This window comes from Trypanosoma rangeli (assembly GCF_003719475.1).
Source record: "Trypanosoma rangeli strain AM80 chromosome Unknown Tra_15.4_contig_00359, whole genome shotgun sequence".
NCBI lineage: Eukaryota > Euglenozoa > Kinetoplastea > Trypanosomatida > Trypanosomatidae > Trypanosoma > Trypanosoma rangeli.
In genome coordinates this window covers 1-18,658 of record NW_021706106.1, presented here as the reverse complement: position 1 = coordinate 18,658, position 18,658 = coordinate 1, and the positions used below count along the sequence as shown (strand labels likewise).

Below are 18,658 nucleotides of genomic sequence, written 5' to 3'. Positions count from 1 at the left end.
GACCGACTTGTCGTTCGCAGTGCAACCCGGGATGCTAGTGCAGCGGCGAAGGCCATCGTACTTAAGTATCTTCAACAGCAAATAGCGTAGCGTGAATTTGCAGCAGCGTATAAATAATATGGCTGACCATCACTAGGAGGGTGAAATAAGAGTGTCGGAGGAAACTATTTCTCACCCACCCTTTTTCTTTTATTCTACGCCTCTTAGTGTGTAAACCTCATGTGTTGCCTTTTTTTGGTTTTGCTTTGTTTTGTTTGTGTTTTTGTTTCTTGGCATTTCTCTGGAATTGCCGTGTCCCCTGCACACATTTGCGCAAAACATGTCCTTTGCGCCCAGTCATGGATGCCGTACTTGATTTTATCTTGTTTGTTGCGCGTGCCATCGTTGGGCGATGATAATGGGTAAACGTTTGTTTTGACGTCTGCATAAGGCTCCTCCTCCTCCTTTATATAATATATATATATATATATTTCTGCTTGTAACTAAAAATGAAAACGAGAAGCTTGTCTCAAATAATCTACAAAAGAACATTTCACACATTGAATCATGACCAACAAGACTGCGAGGAAAACCCAGGGAGCGATGCCGGCTGAAGAATCCGCCAAGAAAGTTGTCTCAAAAACAATACCTGCGCTTCGACAATTGTCAAAGGGGATGAGCGTGAGTGGAATGATTGGCGTGGCCGTTGGAGTTGCCGCCAAGCGTCTCACGCAAGACGCCTTGTACGGTGCTGGACTTGCCGTCGTTGCGCTCCAGAGCCTCAGCTACTTGGGTTACATCCAAATCAATTGGAAAAAAGTGGAGAGCGACCTCAACCAGGTGATCGACGCCAATGCTGACGGTAAAGTGGATGGAAAGGATCTTAAGGTTTATTTTGATCGCTTTATCAAATTTGCCAGCAAAGGACTTGGTGACGCGGGTGCATTTGCTGCAGGCTTCATTACTGGGGCCAGATACCTGGCCTAAGGTCTATTGTTCGTGGTTTCATCTTCGACATTTGGTATGGGCCAAGTAAAAATGATACCAAGTCACTTGCTTTTTCCACATTTCTTTACTGATTACGAACTTTTCTGTTTCTAACGATGCTGCGTTCGGGAGGCGGTGTGAGTGCAGCTATTTCTGTGTCCTCCCAGTCCAACCGCCACCACCACGACGACCACGGCCACTGATGCCTTCCACACAGAGGGGAATCCCGTGGTTGCGGGGGCATCAAAGACTGTCACTTCATGAGTTTTCAGCGAGAGCCCGGCTATCACAGCACTCATTATTTTTTTTATGTAGTAATTGTTTGCTGTTTGCGTGTTAGGGAATTAATCACGTTTGAACTGAAATTTGAGAGGAAGGGGCCAGACTTTTTATTTTCTTGTGGTGCCCGTTGTCCATGCGAGGAGAAAGGGAAGGAAAGGTGAGGGGGGTGGGCGATAGGATTTTATTTGGGTGGGCGTTCTGCTTGGTGACTTGCGACCTGCCTTTTTTGTGTGTTTTCAATTTATCGAGTTTCTGTTGAAGGCTGCATTATGCGGGAGAGGCAGTTTTGGCGGGTGGTATTTGTCTTACTGAATGAGTGCTGTAGAACGAAAAGCGGCCTACCGACCCCAAAGGAAAAAAAAAAAAATAGAAAAACAAAAGCGAAAAGCAGAAGTGGGTTAATGAGCGTTCTGCTGTTTGCACTTTTCGATCTCCAATGCATCAACGACAAGAAAGAGGATAGTAGATTAGGGCGAAAACTAAATATACGAAATACGACGCTAACCGTAACTTTTTTGGTTCCATTCGTCTTTGCCCTTTTCTCTTGCTTTGTTGCTATTTGTTCAAGTTGTGGTTTTTTATTTTATTTTTGTTGCTGTAAAGCCCATATTATACCTAAGGAATTGTGTGTTTTTTTTTTTTAAAGGAGTTCTGTAGTTCATGTTTGGCGCACTGAGTGCGTTGGTGGAGACCGCATCGGCGAGGGCGAGGATCCTCACGGTTGAGGGCTATGAGCTGGTGAAGCGGACCGGCATACTGGATCTGGAGAAGGGTGACAGCAACGCCAACGGTACCGATAGTGAAATACAAAATGACACCACTGTTGAGACGGCGCCGGCAGTTGCCGCTGCGGGGGACGTCGAGAGTCAATCTTCTGTGTTGACTCATGTGACAAAAGAGCTGCTCATTGCGCCACCACCGCAGTGGGAATCGCCCGCAGAAGAATGGACGCTGCTGGCGGAGGCAGTGCTCATGGAAGAGAACAGCTGCATTATTCCACCCAAAACAATCTTGGAAGACGTGTCACTTGCGTCAAAGTTATGCGGATTGCTGAATGTCGAGTCTATCGCAAATTTGCCGGAACCACCAGTGGTCGGTGACTGTGAACCGTCGCAAGAGGTGGTCGAGTGGCTGATGTCTTCGCCCGAGAAGCATGAGTTTCGATCCTCGTTGGTGCCTCGCCACGTCTCAGACGAGAAGTACTGGGTGAACCTTTGCTGGCGCCTTTACCTCTTTCGATTGTGTTGCAATTCAAATCAGATGCTGGATGTGATGGAAGTTGTGTCAACGGAGCCAAATCCACTCGATACAACGGGTGCATTGCGTAAGAGGAACGTTGGTGTCCCAAATACCGCGACGCACTGGCAGCAATTGCGAGAGAGGCTGAATTGTAGACGAGAGATGACGGCATGGCTGGAGGAGCAAATATCAACAGTAAAGAACGAACTGGAATTGGCGTCGAGTAACCTTCAGCTGCTCACCAACCTCATCAGCAAGCGGGAAACCACAGAACTTGGGGACTCTGTATCAGAGAGCTGCAAATACCACAAGAAGAAACTAGGTCGTCTCATGGGTGAATTGAGGTTGCAGCAGAAAAAACTTGTGAACAGCATTATCTGCCCTGATCACGGTTCGCTCTTTGCGCAGCTTGTGAAAATGAACGATCAACTACGCGTAAAACTTGAGGCGTACGCGTCCCTGTCGAGCAAAAACCCTTCTGAATGCCTGGAAAAGGTGCCTACTGGGGTGCATGAAGAAGCGCCACTGAGGGCCGAAACAAGTGGAGGAGACATCGAAGATACCACCGTGTTTGAAGCCGTACTTCCCTGGGAAGATGAAGAAACAGAGAGGTAGTGGGTGTTTTTCTTTTTTTTTTCTTTAAAAAAAAACTTTTTTTTCTACGTTGTTAATTTTTTTTTTCTATCGTTTTTTTTTTTTTGATGCACTCACGCGTTGTTCTTCTTACTTTTTTTTTTTCAGTTTTGCGGTTGCCCTTTTATATCTCGCCGCTGTTCCACGTAGAAGAACGAGGAAGTGAAGAATCTAAAAAAAAAAACATGAGGTAGTTGGGTGGTCATTCAATGTTATACATGGGCAAAACGCGAAGTATGTGTGTGCTTCCAGGGAGTCTATCTAAGTTGTTCTCACCAGCGCGGTGCCGTATTCCCCTATGTAGTGAGCATCCCCTGCAGCTAGCTTGGGGGCGAGCTTTCCTCTTTAGTTTTTTTTTTTTCGATTCTCATTATTTTTAAGGTTTGTTCACGCCACCTTCAGAAATTCAGCAGCTCTTTGCTTTTTTTCTGCTTTGGTTGATTGTGTTTATTTTCTCTCTTCTACGAGGTCAACGCAACCTGCAGTTGGATATGAAAGAAGAGTGAAGAGGTACACTAAATAATTTTTGCGCATTTTTTTTTTTTTTGCAATTGTACCAGTTTTTGTGTTGTATCAGCTCTCTTCCGGATGAGTCCGGTATTTCCGCTTCTTCGTGCTCTGGGAAAGCCCGCACGTCTTACCGAAGTGCGGGTAGCTGCCGCTGAGGCGGCCCGTCAATATATCTTTGGTTCGTCTCAGTGTGCATCGTCGCCGCGGCCGATTGCTTCAGACATGACCGGATTTCAATGCATCTATCATGCAGGCGAAGGTCTGACTATACCCATGACATTTCTTGGTTCCTGTAAGGAGCATGGTGACCAGGTGGTGCTGGTTCATGTTGCGGGCCTTCCTGGTGCATTCCCTGTGTCCATGGATGAGTTGGGGCGTCACAGGCACTTGTTCAGTCCAAAACGAGAGGGCATAACGTCAGCTACGGAGGAAGGTGAGCAGTTGGCTCTATTCTGTGCGACAGAGGCAGTGGGGAACGGGATTCGAGAGTTGAAGGTGCTAGATCAATTACTATCAGTCTCACGAAGACGGTTGGCATCGCTTCGCGGCGTGGAAGTGTTGCTTAAGATTGGTAGTCGTATTAATGATAAGGCCCTAGAACTCTCTTTTCCGTATCATTGTGGAGGCACACATGCCTCAAAGCATTACTTTGACATTACGCACGAGGCTTGTACACTTTTTGGTCATCACATCAGGCATGGGATGAAGATGCTTTGTCGCTACGGTGCAGCAGTCATGGTGGGCATTGCGCCCGATGAATCTTTTGGGTGCCCTGTTCCTTTTTGGAACCCATTGGGTGGACCAGCTGCATGTTTAGCCCCAATGTTTCACGGATGCCGGGCGATTCCAGTTGGGGAGGTGAAATTGGAGTATAACGGTCCCTCCACGAGCTCTCTTCTTCATGCACCAGAGGATCCTGCACGGTATTTAAATCCAACAGTAGACGGCAAGTACGACGTCACCGTGTGGCTTACTGAGGGTCTTTTTGGCGTAAAGGTGGGACAGCGAGTAGAAGACGGTTGCGCTGTGTACGGTGTCTGCTACAATGCGGAACGTTGTGAGTTTGAGTTGCATGTTCAAGAATTGTTGACGGGCGAGATTCGCCCGTCTTTCTCGTGTTTCTTAACCCCACAGTGAAGAGTAACGGGCGATGCTTCGTCTCAGAGTGAGAGTTCCTTCCTTCCCTTTATATGTGTATTTGCGTGCGTTTCTTTGGGAAAGACCTTTTTTATTATTATTATTTGGTGCCTTGCTTTTTGTGAAAAATCTTGTATTGCCCAGAAGTTTTTGTTCTTTTTTTTTTTTGTGCGTTGGCTTTGTATCCAATTCAAGTGTTCACTATTCTTTGGTTTCTTTTGTGGAAGGTGCTATGGATGTTTTGCCGTCTCATCTCGGCGACTGGGCAGTGGAGAGCGACCCTGACGTTCCATTCCCCGCGCCGCGCGTCTCAATGGGGCTTAGCCGTATTAGACGTGCCTTCTTCAAAGATCTTATGGGCTCAATTGAGTCAGATGAGTCTCAGTCGCCGGATGTGGTGGTCTCACCAAGTTCAAGCTGGGGGAGGTCGTCACAAAAAGGCTGCAGCCTCTCAGATGCTGCTGTTGGTGAGAATAAAGATGATGATAACAATAGTAGCAATAAGGATAACAGTGATGTAACATGTGGCTCCGACTCCAATACTGGGGCTGTAGATGTGGAGGTGTTGCCAGTGTCGTCGACCTCACGCAAAAGGGTTATGAGGCGATACAGTGCGATTGCCGTGAGTGCGTTGGGCGGTGCTATTCTTGCGGGGTTTGTGAGACGAGGCATTAGCACCATCTTTCGTACCCTCGTAAGCGGTCTGTTACTGACGCAGCTGCTTTCCTCACTGGGTTACGCGGAAGTTTATTGGAAACGTATTATGGAAGATTTGTGGGGCGTTTGCGCATATACGCCAGAAAGTCGCCCCCTCCGTGCAGCAATTGCCATGATTGCCGGTTCTGTTGAGCGCAAAATTGCAATTGTCTGCGGCATTGTTGTCGGTTTGTTTCTGTCGTAGATGGTTTTATGTGTTTTTCATCCTTCTTATTCTTACTCTTTCGTACTCCTTTCCTTTTGGTGACCACATCTGGAGGCTTTCCATGTAATAGAGTTGCCAAGTCAACATAACGGCGGAAGGAGTGAAAAGACTTCATTAGTGCCTGAGGTGATGTTTAAGATGTTCTTCTAGGCAGGCTGGCACATGCCTCAAGTGAGTGTCCCCTGTCTTAGGTTTGTAGTTGGCGCTGTTATCTAATTATTTTTGTATTCTCCCCTCCCCCCCCCCCTCGTTAAAAAAAAAAAAATGTTTTTTTTGTTTATTTTCTTCCTTTTATTTGTTACTTTTGTGTGCTCTTGTATTCTCACTGGAAATAAGTGACTGGTGAGACACGCACAGAGAGAAAGACGCTAAAAGAGAGGCAGAGGAAGTGAAGGTGCAAAAAACGGAAGGCTCTCCTTGATGCCACTTGTATTCTATCGGAGTGTGAGCGCCGGGTGGCGTGTCGGTTTTGCGGCGTCATTGGACGGGGCGAATGTACGTGTCTGCGATGGGCCAGTGGAGGAGACGGTCTCCTCACTGGACGTTTACATCCCACAGTTGTCCGATGCGGAGGGCGATGCGCAGCTGCTGCTTCACATGAGCAACCACCCCTCAATCTTCTTACAGAAAACAAATGCGGCACTCATGGTACCTACTCCACTTGTTGGTTTACCACCTGTCGTGGAGTTGCTTCGCTACCGCGCCGCTAATGATAAGTTCTTAACGGACATTGGTGATAACTTTTCTGTTCTTTTGGACGAGGGTAGCTTCAGTGGCAGTGAATTGTCGGGATGCGATAGCGCCCTCAAGGCGGCACTCACGTGGAAGGGCTTGCACAAACGCCAGGTTGTGGTCTCATGTGGGAATACGCCACCTGGTCTTTGTGGAGCTTTGCTAGACACATGTTGTACGCTCTTTGAGGCGACGCCAGTGCAGCGAAGTATGATTGAAGCCGGAATGCATTTGCTTGCTGCCTTCACCACTACCGCTGGACGGCGGCAGATGTGCTACCTGCAGGCGCATGTGTGCGTTGGCGAAGGGGCCCAGGAAGAGTTGCAGGGCATTCGTTTGGAATGCAATCATCTGTTTGTTTCTGGTATTGGCGAGTCCAATGACTTTAATATATTTGCATACATTTTGTATGGACTCAATGAACAAGAGAGGGAACAGCTTTACATCAACCACAACCAGCGACGTTTTGTGTGTCAGTCAAGCGTTGAGGATATCGGCCTCATTGCGTCTCGGCAGGAAGAATACATCACCTTCATGCGGGCGACGGAAACCCTTGGCTTCTCCGTTGCCACGCTGCAGGCAGTATTTAGACAGTTAGCGGCGATTGTACATCTTACCGAGATCGAGTTTGACGCGGATGGCACGCTGTCAAGTATTTCTGCTCTCAAAAACGTTGCCTGTCTTCTTCAGTTGGATCTTCACGGGTGCCTAAGTGTATTTTCCACCCGGGAAGTTTGTGTGACCGCCGCCCGGCTGCTTTACCGTGCCCTCGTTGCCACGCTGATAAAGAAAGCGAATACGGCACTTCACTTCTCTGGGGAGGCGACACCGCCGCCGCCGTCCATTACGATGCTCGTCATGCCGTCGCTTCCCCCAGCAGAGTCCGATGCCTTGGAGAACATTGTCTGCACCACCATGTATGAGGACGTACTACAAGCTTTTCTCCGTTCCAGTGATCATGAGGTTATACAGTGGCAACGTGCCGGGATTTGTGTGCCGGAGAGTTTGCAGGAGTTGTTTACACCGATGGATAATTATGGTCTGCTGAAGGTGCTGTACGGACTTGGTGGTGTTCTCTCTGTGGCTCGCTCGGCGCAGATGGAAGAAGAGATCGAACCGGCACTAGCAAACTGTACGAAAAGTGCTTATGCAAGGCTCAATGCTAGTACGCTAGTGCTTGCTTTTGAACATTCGTTTGGGGTGCGACACTACCAGTTTCCACGCACCAAACACCACGCAGCAGAACTGAAGTCTGTGTATCATGCGGACTTTAACCCTGTGCGTACATTCCTTATCGAAAATGCGGATGTAGAGACACAAGAAATCCTGCATTTCCTGGTGCAGACGGAGAATTGTGTTGCAGAAAACATCGTTGCAGAAGAGTTGCTTCACGTGAGACCCTTGCTTAATGTTCTGCAGGACAACACAAACATGTTTTGGTGGCTGGGAAGTATTCAACTCGGCGTGGCATTTAACGGCAATTTTATCGAAAGGCAGTTGTGTGAGCTGCCACTGCGTCCTGCTTTGGCGTTGCGACGGCAACTGCATCATCACTATGTTGCATGTCAGGCCGGGTTTATTGTCTCCGCCTTCAGGGTACTTTTGCCTCCTGCGAACGCAGGTGACACTGAAAGATGCCATGCTGCAGTTGCCATTCTTGATGCCTGTGGGGCGACGTATCATGTGACCCCGGAGAAGGGGTTTCTTGTGGCCTCCAATTCACTTGTGGAGATGCATAGGAAGATGAAGGAAAATATCGAGCGAGATGCAACCCTCGTCCAGGCGTTTGCGCGAACGCGTTCTCGCTGCATCACCTTACAGAGACGTGTTGCAGCGTGGACGGACCTTCTACGAGACATTGACCTGCAGCGGAAACGGGTGGTTGAGGAGGAACAATACCGTTTTCAGAATTGCGATTTGCATCTCGCCCAATTGCTGGACCTTATGGAAGGCGAAAATGCCGCCCGCTCCACAGTGAAGGAGAAGTGCTGGGGAGAGTACATGTCACTACAGCACTCGTTTCAAGAGCAGATGGAGGCTCTTTTGGTGCATGTAGTGTTATCTTCTGTTCGTAAGGAGGAGAAACGGCTGAATTCGGCTCGGCAACGATAATCATATGGATAAACTCCACATGATTAAAAATTACTTTCGGCAGCGGGTGGATCAACACCGGGCTCACCTGGACAGTGTTGTTGAGAAGGAATTGGGGGGCGGACACCAGCGCCAATCCGCACAAAGGCTTGCTCGAGCGCATGAGCACCTGCTTAGTGAGCGGGAGCGAAGCGAGTTGCGGCGCAGGAAGCTTGAGGCCGATATGGAGCGCAAACATTCCAAGAGTGAGGCATTGCGCGTATCACGCGGGCAAGCAGTCCAAGTGAAGAACGAGAAGTTGTGGCGTCACCACCAGCAACGTCGAGCTCTTCGTGAGAGAATTCAACAGGTTCGTAACGACTTTAACGAGACTATCCAAACACAAGTCATGCTGCAGGACATGGAGGACAAGATGACACGCCTGGTAAAGGACGAAATTGTGTCTTTCCGCCGGCAGGAGATCGGACACCTTGCGCAGCGACTAAGCCGGGAACGACAGCAGAGGGAGGAGGCTGCCATTCAGGCCGCGAAGTTGAATGAACGGAAAACCATACAACGTGAGCGTCGCTTACAGCATGCGAAGGAGGAGGAAGAGCGCCGAAAACGACATGCGATGCAGAATCAACTTGACATGCAGCAGAGAGAGCGGCGGGTGGTGGAGCGCTTGGAGACGGCGAGAGAGCAACAAAAGCGAAGGATAATGCGGGAACTTGTGGGGGTGGAAGCCTCTTTGCGAAAGTTGCCGCTGTATGAGCACTGTGCCGGACGAGCCTCCCGTGCGAATAGGTGCGATGAGCAGCTCAGCGAACCGCTCGTGCTTACAAGTGGGAAAAAGGCGTATACGCGGATTTTGTCTGAGTCATCCTTGCGTGGGTTGTTTGAGTACCACACGACGAAACCGCGCGCCAGGTCGCCATACCCATACGCTACGCCCAAGCGGTAACAAAAAAGCAGCTATGTGGGTACGTCTACGCCTCAGTGCCAGCAATGTTTTTTTTTTTTTTTGTCTGTGTGAAATATCCCTGTATCGTCGATTCCACATCTTCTTTCCCATTACTATTGTTTTGTTTTGACGTAATTTTTGCTTTTCTTTATTGTTATTCTATTTCCTTCCTTATCCCGCTCACTCTCTCTCTTTCTTTTACTTGTTCTGTCTACTACTTTGTATCCTGTGTGAGACGCTAATGCGTGACGGAGGGGTGAGGGACAACTCGGCAGGAATTACTCTCAGCGGCGTACATGCGTCTGTGCCCGCGCATGTTTACTGAGCTCCTTTTTTTTATTTTGCTTTGGTTTGGTTTTACCTGCAGCGAAAGGAATCCACAAACGAACTGAACATTCTGCACAAGCGCAATAATGCCCAACCTGTGTGCGTCAGCCACTTTCAACCCTCCCGTCATTACCATCCTAGGATCGGCTTTGCGGGAGGAGACCATCAAGGTAATGGAGCAGCGCATTCCTGCCAGCGTCTCTACATCGTCCAGCCCCTCTAAGGAGCCGATCAAGTTTCTCTTTTACCCCAACCCTGACCACTGGCGCATGGAGCTCAGCCAGCATTTCTGTAATGATCTGCACAAGTCAGCTGTGTTTCTTGCCATCATTGAGGCTTTGGAGGGAGAAGGATGGAACCTACGGGCCTCCAACTCCACTCGTGACAATGACTCTGGGAAAGAAACCACCAAGCTGTTTTTTGCTCGGAACCCATAGAGAACGGATGTATGAAGAATTGTGCCGATGTATGTATTTTTTTCTATCTTTTATCTATTTTGGTTTTCGTTGTGCGCCTTTGTTTCCCACCTCAGTCCCACACCTAGTTTCATTTTGATGTATGAAGGGATTCATTGGCCACATGTCCGCTCGTGGGTGGGAAGGAAGGAGCGGTTAGAATTACACTGTGTGGGTATATTCAAAGTGTTCGAGTATTATCTGTTTGTTTACACCTTCTGTGATGCGAAGGAAAAAGAGCAACAACAACAACAAATAATCAATACTTTTCCTTCTTTTTTTCTTGTTGCGTTCTGTGTGTAGACAACAGGAATGCTTTTTGAGGTTCATCGTATCTGTGCGGTTGTGCCTGTTTGTGAATGTTGCTAGTTAGCTTTACCTGCGCTGTGTGGCTTGCGTTACCCTCAGCAGCATGAATTGTGTCAGATTCCTTACGTGTGGCTCTGGCGTTTTTTTGACAAACTGGCAAAGACGTGTCACCGTGGTTGGTTTCTCCCCACTGCACGCATGCAGTGAATCAATAAATTTCTTCTGATGCCGGTCATGTTTTTGCGGCGCATCGTGGATGTGTGTACGTCAATGATGCACATAAAGCTACGCCAGGTCAACTTGGGCAATGCACGTGATCTGTGAATCTATATATATATATTTGGAGCTTCCACCCATGTGCTCTCGTCTACCAGCACTACTGCGCTTCTCCAATGATACCCGTGAGACCATCTGACCCGATGCCGTTACGTCAGCCAGGTGTGGTATGCTTTTCGGTGTTTTTATTTCCTTGCTTTCTTTATTGTAGCTCTTTTTGTGGTGGCGTTTTCCACGACCACCACCATTTAGCGCCATTCCAGTTGAAGGCGCTACAAGAACCGCCTGATGCTCTTGTTTTTCCTCTTGACGGCCTCTTTCCGTTCATGCTGGAGGAACGGAGCTGCAACGGTGTGCGCATGCCCATCTAGAGTTTGTGGCGTGCGAGACACAGTTTAAAAGAATACTGCGGTGGGAATGATTTTATCACTCGCTTTCGCTGTGTGACTGTGAAGCTGTGACATGTTTCCAGTGTAGGCGTTAAATTTTATCTTCTCTTTCCACTGAAAGCGATTGATTTGGCAGTTGGCAACACAGTAGGAAGTTGTGACCGATAGAAGCAAACAAAGAGGTTCTAGTAAAGCCAGTAAGAAAAAAAAAACGGGCAAAGGAGGAAACAGGGTGTTAATAAAATGGGGAATCCAAGGCCGCTGATGCCAGCGGTGGTGAAGCGACCTTTTTGGATGTTATTTTTGCCGTCAACGTACACGAGCCGCATTCACCGCTGGGCGTACCATGCGCCCACGCTTATGTTTGGTGTTGCTACAGCCGCCATTCTCATGCGGCAGTCGTACTATCGCAGCTCCCTGGATGATGAGGATGAGAATACGTGCGACCGCATTGATCGCCGCGCGTATATAGCCCTACCGGACGGCCGCATGGCGCTTGTGTATCCCATCATTGACACTCTGGTTACCCCCACACGTGTTGTTTTGTCATTGTTGGATGCCATCAACCCCATGCCGTGAGGAGTAGCAGCTGTGAGAAGCATTAGTGAAGAATGAACCAGTACAGCTGTTTGTAGTTATAAGGAAAGACAAGGTGTGAGGAAGAGGAAAGAAGTAGGTGAGAGGGAGAAGAGTAAAAAGAAAAAAAACGCACATAGTTTTTGCTTTGTTTGGATGGTGTGCATTGTCAAGGGTGGTGAGGAGATACGAGAGTGGACGAAGGTCGTTGTATTACTTACCATCGTCATGCCTCTCCGCCGTTTTCTTTCGGGTGTTGTATGGGGTCGAGTCGTGTGTTGATGAGGATGCTTTGTTTTTTGCATCTTTTTTTTTTTGGTCGTGCTTCATACATATATTAGTTGTTGTTGCTCGTTTGCCATGCTTGCGGGCGCACAAAAGGGAAGTTTCATTACATCACATCCCTGTGCCGTTGGGGCACATGTATGTGTGTGTGTGTGTATCAATGTTCAGCGGGTGGAAGAATGCATGTTATTATTTATTTTTGCTATTTCTCGTGTTGTTTTTTGCAGCGAAGAAGAGAAGCAAGCGTTGGCAGCCCTGTCACCCATGCCGGAGTGAGAGCTGTGCGACTACATCCGGTGCAGGGGGGCATGTACGTCTGATGTATGTATGTGTCTGTGTGTGCGTATGCGGAGCGTGCAGGGACAATTCTTTGCGTTTCTCTTACGTCATTCTGTCGTATGACTCCTGGCCTTTTTCTTTGCGTTAGTGGGCTCCCTGGGAGCCGTCTTCGCAGATACGGAAGTGGGCGGAGAAGAACGGGCGAGAGCAGAAGAAACAAAGCGAGCTCTCGAGTTGGAGCGAATGCCGCATTTTTTGTTCACCTCGTCGCTTGAAGAAGTGGTAAGGAAGACGCGCCCTCTTTTGCCACCCAAAACGGACGCGGCAGCAATCCGGTACGCAGCTGTAATTTCTGGACTCAATATTAGTTCGCGGGAGTTGGTTTGGATGTGCCTCCGCGGCTCTCCTGAGGAGCAGCGCTCTAATCTTGTTGGAAACTCCTGATGGGGTTTATCTCGCCTGGGAAGCCACTTTGGGAGAAGCATCGCAAAACAAAAATAAAAACGCATGAGTACCGTAAACTTGTTTGAAACTTTTGTCTGTTGGACGAGGGGAGGGAGAATGTGGGGGCCGTAGAGCAAGGCTACCGCGCGATGGAGGTTGATGCCCCCTGCACGCTGCCTTCTATGCGTTTTAACTGCAGAGAACCCGCCCCGACATGGGAAGACCACAGAGTCACGTTCTCACCAATGCATCAAAGACGACGCCGCATCCTCCACACCGCTGCTGTCAAGAACAAGAGACGAGGGTATGTGCGATGGGTGAATGAGCATGTGAGGCATTTGCTGTACGCGTTTGCCTGCGGACGATACGAGGCAGACAGTGGGCAACTGGGGAGTAAGGTCTTTTTCTGCTCCAAAGCCATGCTTGCGTACTACCTCGGTGGCGACTTTTTTTGCGTCATAAATCATATTAAAGATACCGGTACAAGGGGTACAATCCACGATTTTGAACGGTGTTTTTCAGTTTCTGGAGCCAAAGCTTTGGTATCATTTGGAGGCCAACCAAATGCAGTCAGAGTTCTACGCCTTCTGTTGGGTCACGTTTCTTTTCACGCAGGGAGTTTAACGTGCCGGAGGTACTTAGATTTTTTTTTTTTCTATCCGACGGAACCACGCGGCGCCGTGCTGTTTGCCGTTGTCACCATGTTAAGGCGCCTACGCGATATGCTGCTGTTGCTGAATAATTTGTGAGCTCTTTCCTCTGTTTCAGGCATACCTTTCTAGTGGCGTGAATGAGATATCTCGAGGTTGCCGAGGGCCGGATGAAGAAATATATCATTGATTTGGTAAGGCAATTAAACACAACAACGCCAGCGGCAGTGGAGCAGCTGCGAGGTGGGCGTTCCTTTACGTTGTCCGAACGATGTTGTATGGTATAAATTTTGTTGTGTTTTAACGAGCGCCTAGGAGTGGGCTAAGTTTATGAGGCGATGCTGGTGGCTTTTTGCTGACAGTAGCGAGCCGCTCCGTCTTTTTTTATGTGTGTCTAGGCCAAGCTGGCGCAGGGTCCACTAGTCAGTTGGCGGTAGTGTGTGTGCCGCGAAAATGTGTCTCAGCGTTGTTGTGTGACACGATATCAGCATGTGCACATCTCTGTTGTGCTTCCTCGTGTGCCTATTTTATTTTCTTGTTGACGTTGTTGGCGCATTTTCCTTGTTGGTTTATCCGCCTCCTTTTTTTTTTTTCTTTTTTGTGCCGTCGGAATTGCGATCGTGCATTTCAAAACAAAGACACAACACTTAATACTGCCATACGAAGACAAGAGTTGTGTCACGGAATATTGAGGAAGCCGCGGCGCAAGGAATAGAAAAAAAGAAAGAAAACGCAATTACGGTGTGAGTCGAGCGGCTCAGCCATTTGCTTGTGGTTCCATATACGGAGCAGCAGGCATCACGTTAAAGGGACAAATACATAAACGAACGGCATGTACATGCATTACGGCTATACAATATATACAATCTAAATATATATTTCATAGGCGGGGCAGCATAAGAGCCAGCCATGTCGTCGCTGAAGGGGGCACCTAGCCTGGATCGTCCACCGAAAAGGGCGTTTTCCTACGACGCCTTCGGCGACGACGACTCTGACGACTACATCGCTCCTGCATACAGTGAAGGCGAGCAGCAGGAAAAAAAGGAGAAACATGCAAAGAAGAAAGAAAAGGAGCGAAAGAAAGACGAGAAGCAAAAAGGCAGAGCGTCAGACGGCAGCCACTGGTCGTGGGGAGGGGGTGGGGAAAACCGGACAACACCGAGAGGTGAGCGCACAAAGTGCGCCGACCTCCGCTGCCGACTATGATGATGGTAATGATGCCCCAGCGCCGTATTCGGATGACTTTGAGGACGATGACATTGCCCCTGCGGCAGCTTCTTCGTCTGTTGATATAACGGGGAAGCTGCAGCGAGCCCAGGAGGAGGAAGAAGAGAAACGGCTAGAACGCATTGCGGAGGAAAAGATGCAAGCGGTGCGTGAGCTTCACGAGAAGCAAGTGCTGCAGTGGCAGCAAGAACAGGATATGGCGGCGAGGGCTATGCAGCAGCAGCAGGAAGAACTCCGTGCCCAGATAGAGGAGTTAAAGCAGCTGCAGGAGAAAAAAACAAAAGAGGCGGAACAAGAGATGAAACCGATAGCGATGCCAACAGCTCTGAGTGATGGTAAGGACGACAACGTGATGAATACTGTCGTGTCAGAACGACAGCAGCTTACAGAGAATCAACGCCGCCGACTCCGTGAAAGGGAACGTGCGGTGCATCTGCGGCGACTGGAACAGGAGGAGGCGGCGAGAAGTTTGTTTCAGCGTCTTGCACAGGACGTTCGTGAGGTGTTTCACGAGTTAAACCTCTCAGTTGTGGCGTCAGAGAAGGAGCGGCTTATTAAAGACGAGCGCTACCGCAAAGAACGTGAGGCCAAAGACCGCCGTGACGAGTTGGAGCGGCAGGAGCGAATGCAGAAGGAATCCAAGGAACGTGAGGAACGCGAGGCAAAGTTTTGGAACGCCTTGGAAGATCGAGACACCCGTTTTCGTGAATTGCTAGAGGCAAAAACTCTGAAGGACGAGGCGGAGCGTGAGGCGCGTTGGAAGCGTGACCTTGAGGATCGCGAGGCACGTCTACAGGGTGACAAGGAGCTGCGCAGTGAGCTTGATCGTATGGACAGGGAACGCCGCGATCGTGAGGACAAAAACACTCGTGAGCGGGATTGCACGCTTATTCAAAACGTACTGGATGATCTGAAGCGGAAGTACGAAAGTCAGATTGAGGAGGCGCGTCGCCAGTTTGAGCTTGACCGTGCCCATGCGGAGGAGATGCACCGCATGGAGCTTGCCGCCATAGAAAAACGCCATGCGGAATCAGCAGGGCAGAGTGATAGACTCCACATGAAGCATATTCAGATGCTAGAGTCCCATACAGGAAATGCTGCACGGTTGGAAAAAATTATTGAGCAGATGCATTCTGACATCCAGGCCACGAAGACGATGAATGCGGCGCTCACCGAGGAACGGCTAACGGCGCTGCGACAAAAGGAGCAGTTAATCGGTGAGCAAAAAGCCCTTGTAGATACAGTTCTGGAGGAGCTCAAGTATACAAAGCAGGAGATGGAAAAGGAACGCACTCGAATTGCCTCCTTGTACGCAAAATTTGATATATCACTCTCCAACTTTACCAAGGAGGCTTCCGAGGAACGACGCCGATGCCAGGAAACTCAGTCGAAGTATGAAACACTACGACAGCAATTGGAGAAGGATCGAAAAATGATGCTCTACGAGGTTTCCCAGGAAAGAAAGACCTTTGAGCAGCAGTACGAGGAATTTATGGCGAAAAAGCTCCAGGCTATTTCTGAGCTTCAAGAGGAAAGAATGGCAATTGCTCGGGAACGCACAGAGGCTGCCATGTTGCGGGAGCGCCACAACACGGATGAGATGCAGGTGCTTAAATCTTTGCGTGCGCAGGAAGAGGCCTACGCAGCAAAGGTGGAAAACATCGAAGACGACCGTTTAGCTGTCAAAGAGATGCGATGTGAACAGAAGCGCCTTTTGGACGAGGCCTTGGCCGAACGCGAGGCACTTCGAAAGGAACGTGAGGCCTTTGAAGCGGATAAAAACGAACTGTTGCGTCGCTTTGAGGATTTGCAACTCCGTGCGGCCGAAGTGGGTGCAACACATGACCGACTTCGACAGGAGGTCGAAATGCATGGGGCCGCTAAGGCGAAGGCATCGGTGAACACGGCGGCGCGATGGGTCCCCACGCAGGCTGATCCAACACTTGCAGCGGGTGCGGCCTCGCGACTTCAGATTGATCTCTCGCGGCAGCGTGCTATATTGAAGCGTATCTCTCACTCATAAATTTGAGGGTCAACGAACAGTACAGTCAAGAAGAAAATAAATGCTAGTGAACGAACTGCGGGAGGAGGAGGTGAGGTGCGATGATGGTGACGCAAGTAAATGTGTCTTTTTCCCTCTTTTTTTTGCCTGTGTATAGAAGTGGAAAAGGGTGTGTATCTACGTGTGTTGAAAATGTCAGTGCACGGAGTTCAGGAGTTGTCTGAAGTTGTGCTTGTGTCTGAAGAGGTATTGCCTTTTTTCACTGCGGCTTCCTTTTTTTTTTTTGTCTACTGTAAAGGTGTGTGAGCCCAAGCAGCGCATTGAAAAGATTCACAGCCCACTCACCTACGGAATAGTCGGAAAAAAGGGAAGGAGGGAATTGCAAAGCGAGGCCATGCTGCGCCTTTCTGGGCGTGTTGCGGGGGCCCGTGGGAAGACGATTCAGTTTGGTGGTGAAGCGAGGGAGCGTATGCTGAGCGGCATTGAACGCATCACCACTGCCGTTGGTGTGACGCTTGGTCCAAAGGGGCGAAACGTCATTATCCGTCGTGCAACAGGTGAACCAAAGATCACAAAAGACGGAGTAACAGTGGCACGCTCTGTCGAGTTTAACGACTAGTTCGAGGACGTCGGCGCCCGCTTAATTCGGCAGGTGGCTGTCAAGACAAATGACGTTGCAGGTGACAGCACCACCACGGCGACTATTCTGGTTTGGAGTATTTTCGCGGAGGGCCACAAGAGTGTGGCCACAGGCGCCAACCCCATGGATCTCAAGCATGGCATTGGCTTCGCTTTTGAGGTCATTCTCAAAAGCCTACAAAAGCAACGGCGTCCTGTGAAGGACATGACTATGCTAGAGAATGTGGCAACCATTAGTGCCAATGGAGAACGAGACCTGGTCCAGCTCATCGCCTCTGTTGTACAGGAAGTTGGTGTAAATGGATACATTGCCGTTGTGGATGGAAATGCTGCGGTAACGGAGTGGAAGCGCTACGATGGTTGAAGTACGGAGCATGGATTTCTCTCTGGTGCGCTGGTGACCAATTCTTCCGAGCTCGAGAGTCGCCTTGAATCCCCGTTTGTGTTTATAACCACACGCAAGTTGGAGATGGTTGGAGATGTTCTGCGACTCTTGGAGACAGCCAAAACAAACGGTAAATCTCTTGTTGTTGTCGCACCTGGTTTTTCTGAATCGGTGCTGCAAACCATCTATCACAATCACGTACACAATGTGGTGTTGTGCGGTGTGGTGTGTGCGCCTGAGCTTTCAGAGTAGAAGCTACACGATCTTGCCGTGTGCCGTGATTGTGTTGTAGAAAAGGTTGCCTCAATCGGCCTCGTAGATGATGTAACCTGTCTCTTTGGGGGGTGCAAAACGTATGAAACAAACCATGGATAGCACCACCATTACCGGACTGGTAGAACCTGCTCCACGTGGACGCCTCCTACAGGGTCGATTGAATCGTGCCATAACCGAGGAGGTGAGGGAGAAACTCCGTGAGCAAATCTCAAAGTTGAATCAAACCTTTGCTGTTATTCGTGTGGGCGGGCATTTGTCCTTGCAGATCAGCGGGTCCAAAGATCGTGTGATTGATGCGCTTAATGCTTCTCGTAATGCCTTGGCAGAGGGAATTGTTGCAAGTGGTGGAACCGCTCTTCTTCATGCCTCCAAGGAACTGGATAAGATTCTTCAAGCTGACGAGGAAATGGAGCAGGATCAGCGTACAGGCATCATTATTATGCGAAATGCGGCACGTCTCCCGATGAAACGTATCAGCGAAAACGCAGGTGAAGAGGGTGCTGTCACTGTGGAGAATGTTGCAGAGTATAATGACTGTTGTATGGGCTATGATGCTCAAAATGCTCGGTACGTTGACATGTTTGAGGAAGGCATTATTGACCCTGCCAAAGTAGTCTCATCATGTGTGGTTGATGCGGCCTCGGTGGCCGGTTTGATGATTACTACAGAGGCCAGTGTATGTGA

The 18,658-nt window shown here is 49.2% G+C and overlaps 12 protein-coding genes across 12 annotated transcripts, besides 7 other annotated features; 11 read left to right on the top strand and 1 right to left on the bottom strand.

The window, feature by feature from the left end:
- Window positions 1-220: 220 nt before the first annotated feature.
- Window positions 221-268: a sequence feature (A-rich).
- Window positions 269-446: 178 nt separating this feature from the next.
- Window positions 447-470: a microsatellite.
- Window positions 471-546: 76 nt separating this feature from the next.
- On the top strand, window positions 547-966 carry TraAM80_07956 (uncharacterized protein; the record flags this gene model as incomplete). Its single annotated transcript, XM_029384723.1, has 1 exon — window positions 547-966. One exon carries the CDS (start codon window positions 547-549, stop codon window positions 964-966), a length of 420 nt encoding a protein of 139 aa, XP_029235417.1.
- Window positions 967-1,137: 171 nt separating this feature from the next.
- Window positions 1,138-1,166: a microsatellite.
- Window positions 1,167-1,602: 436 nt separating this feature from the next.
- Window positions 1,603-1,628: a microsatellite.
- A 280-nt stretch (window positions 1,629-1,908) lies between these two features.
- On the top strand, window positions 1,909-3,102 carry TraAM80_07955 (uncharacterized protein; the record flags this gene model as incomplete). Its single annotated transcript, XM_029384722.1, has 1 exon — window positions 1,909-3,102. The coding sequence occupies one exon, from the start codon at window positions 1,909-1,911 to the stop codon at window positions 3,100-3,102; it is 1,194 nt and encodes a 397-aa protein (XP_029235416.1).
- Window positions 3,103-3,708: 606 nt separating this feature from the next.
- On the top strand, window positions 3,709-4,767 carry TraAM80_07954 (uncharacterized protein; the record flags this gene model as incomplete). Its single annotated transcript, XM_029384721.1, has 1 exon — window positions 3,709-4,767. The coding sequence occupies one exon, from the start codon at window positions 3,709-3,711 to the stop codon at window positions 4,765-4,767; it is 1,059 nt and encodes a 352-aa protein (XP_029235415.1).
- A 232-nt stretch (window positions 4,768-4,999) lies between these two features.
- On the top strand, window positions 5,000-5,668 carry TraAM80_07953 (uncharacterized protein; the record flags this gene model as incomplete). Its single annotated transcript, XM_029384720.1, has 1 exon — window positions 5,000-5,668. One exon carries the CDS (start codon window positions 5,000-5,002, stop codon window positions 5,666-5,668), a length of 669 nt encoding a protein of 222 aa, XP_029235414.1.
- Window positions 5,669-6,109: 441 nt separating this feature from the next.
- TraAM80_07952 (uncharacterized protein) lies at window positions 6,110-8,533 on the top strand (the record flags this gene model as incomplete). Its single annotated transcript, XM_029384719.1, has 1 exon — window positions 6,110-8,533. One exon carries the CDS (start codon window positions 6,110-6,112, stop codon window positions 8,531-8,533), a length of 2,424 nt encoding a protein of 807 aa, XP_029235413.1.
- Window positions 8,534-8,537: 4 nt separating this feature from the next.
- On the top strand, window positions 8,538-9,455 carry TraAM80_07951 (uncharacterized protein; the record flags this gene model as incomplete). The annotated part of the gene is made up of 1 exon (XM_029384718.1): window positions 8,538-9,455. The coding sequence occupies one exon, from the start codon at window positions 8,538-8,540 to the stop codon at window positions 9,453-9,455; it is 918 nt and encodes a 305-aa protein (XP_029235412.1).
- A 135-nt stretch (window positions 9,456-9,590) lies between these two features.
- Window positions 9,591-9,664: a sequence feature (A-rich).
- Window positions 9,665-9,868: 204 nt separating this feature from the next.
- Window positions 9,869-10,219, top strand: TraAM80_07950 (uncharacterized protein; the record flags this gene model as incomplete). Its single annotated transcript, XM_029384717.1, has 1 exon — window positions 9,869-10,219. The coding sequence occupies one exon, from the start codon at window positions 9,869-9,871 to the stop codon at window positions 10,217-10,219; it is 351 nt and encodes a 116-aa protein (XP_029235411.1).
- A 1,235-nt stretch (window positions 10,220-11,454) lies between these two features.
- Window positions 11,455-11,790, top strand: TraAM80_07949 (succinate dehydrogenase cytochrome B subunit; the record flags this gene model as incomplete). Its single annotated transcript, XM_029384716.1, has 1 exon — window positions 11,455-11,790. One exon carries the CDS (start codon window positions 11,455-11,457, stop codon window positions 11,788-11,790), a length of 336 nt encoding a protein of 111 aa, XP_029235410.1.
- Window positions 11,791-12,209: 419 nt separating this feature from the next.
- Window positions 12,210-12,228: a microsatellite.
- A 716-nt stretch (window positions 12,229-12,944) lies between these two features.
- TraAM80_07948 (putative GTPase activating protein of Rab-like GTPase) lies at window positions 12,945-13,544 on the top strand (the record flags this gene model as incomplete). Its single annotated transcript, XM_029384715.1, has 1 exon — window positions 12,945-13,544. One exon carries the CDS (start codon window positions 12,945-12,947, stop codon window positions 13,542-13,544), a length of 600 nt encoding a protein of 199 aa, XP_029235409.1.
- A 482-nt stretch (window positions 13,545-14,026) lies between these two features.
- Window positions 14,027-14,045: a microsatellite.
- Window positions 14,046-14,496: 451 nt separating this feature from the next.
- Window positions 14,497-16,695, top strand: TraAM80_07947 (trichohyalin; the record flags this gene model as incomplete). The annotated part of the gene is made up of 1 exon (XM_029384714.1): window positions 14,497-16,695. One exon carries the CDS (start codon window positions 14,497-14,499, stop codon window positions 16,693-16,695), a length of 2,199 nt encoding a protein of 732 aa, XP_029235408.1.
- Window positions 16,696-17,289: 594 nt separating this feature from the next.
- On the bottom strand, window positions 17,290-17,622 carry TraAM80_07946 (uncharacterized protein; the record flags this gene model as incomplete). The annotated part of the gene is made up of 1 exon (XM_029384713.1): window positions 17,290-17,622. One exon carries the CDS (start codon window positions 17,620-17,622, stop codon window positions 17,290-17,292), a length of 333 nt encoding a protein of 110 aa, XP_029235407.1.
- A 431-nt stretch (window positions 17,623-18,053) lies between these two features.
- TraAM80_07945 (chaperonin HSP60/CNP60) lies at window positions 18,054-18,658 on the top strand (the record flags this gene model as incomplete). Its single annotated transcript, XM_029384712.1, has 1 exon — window positions 18,054-18,658. A coding segment is annotated over one exon (605 nt), but the record flags the coding sequence as incomplete, so codon positions are not given.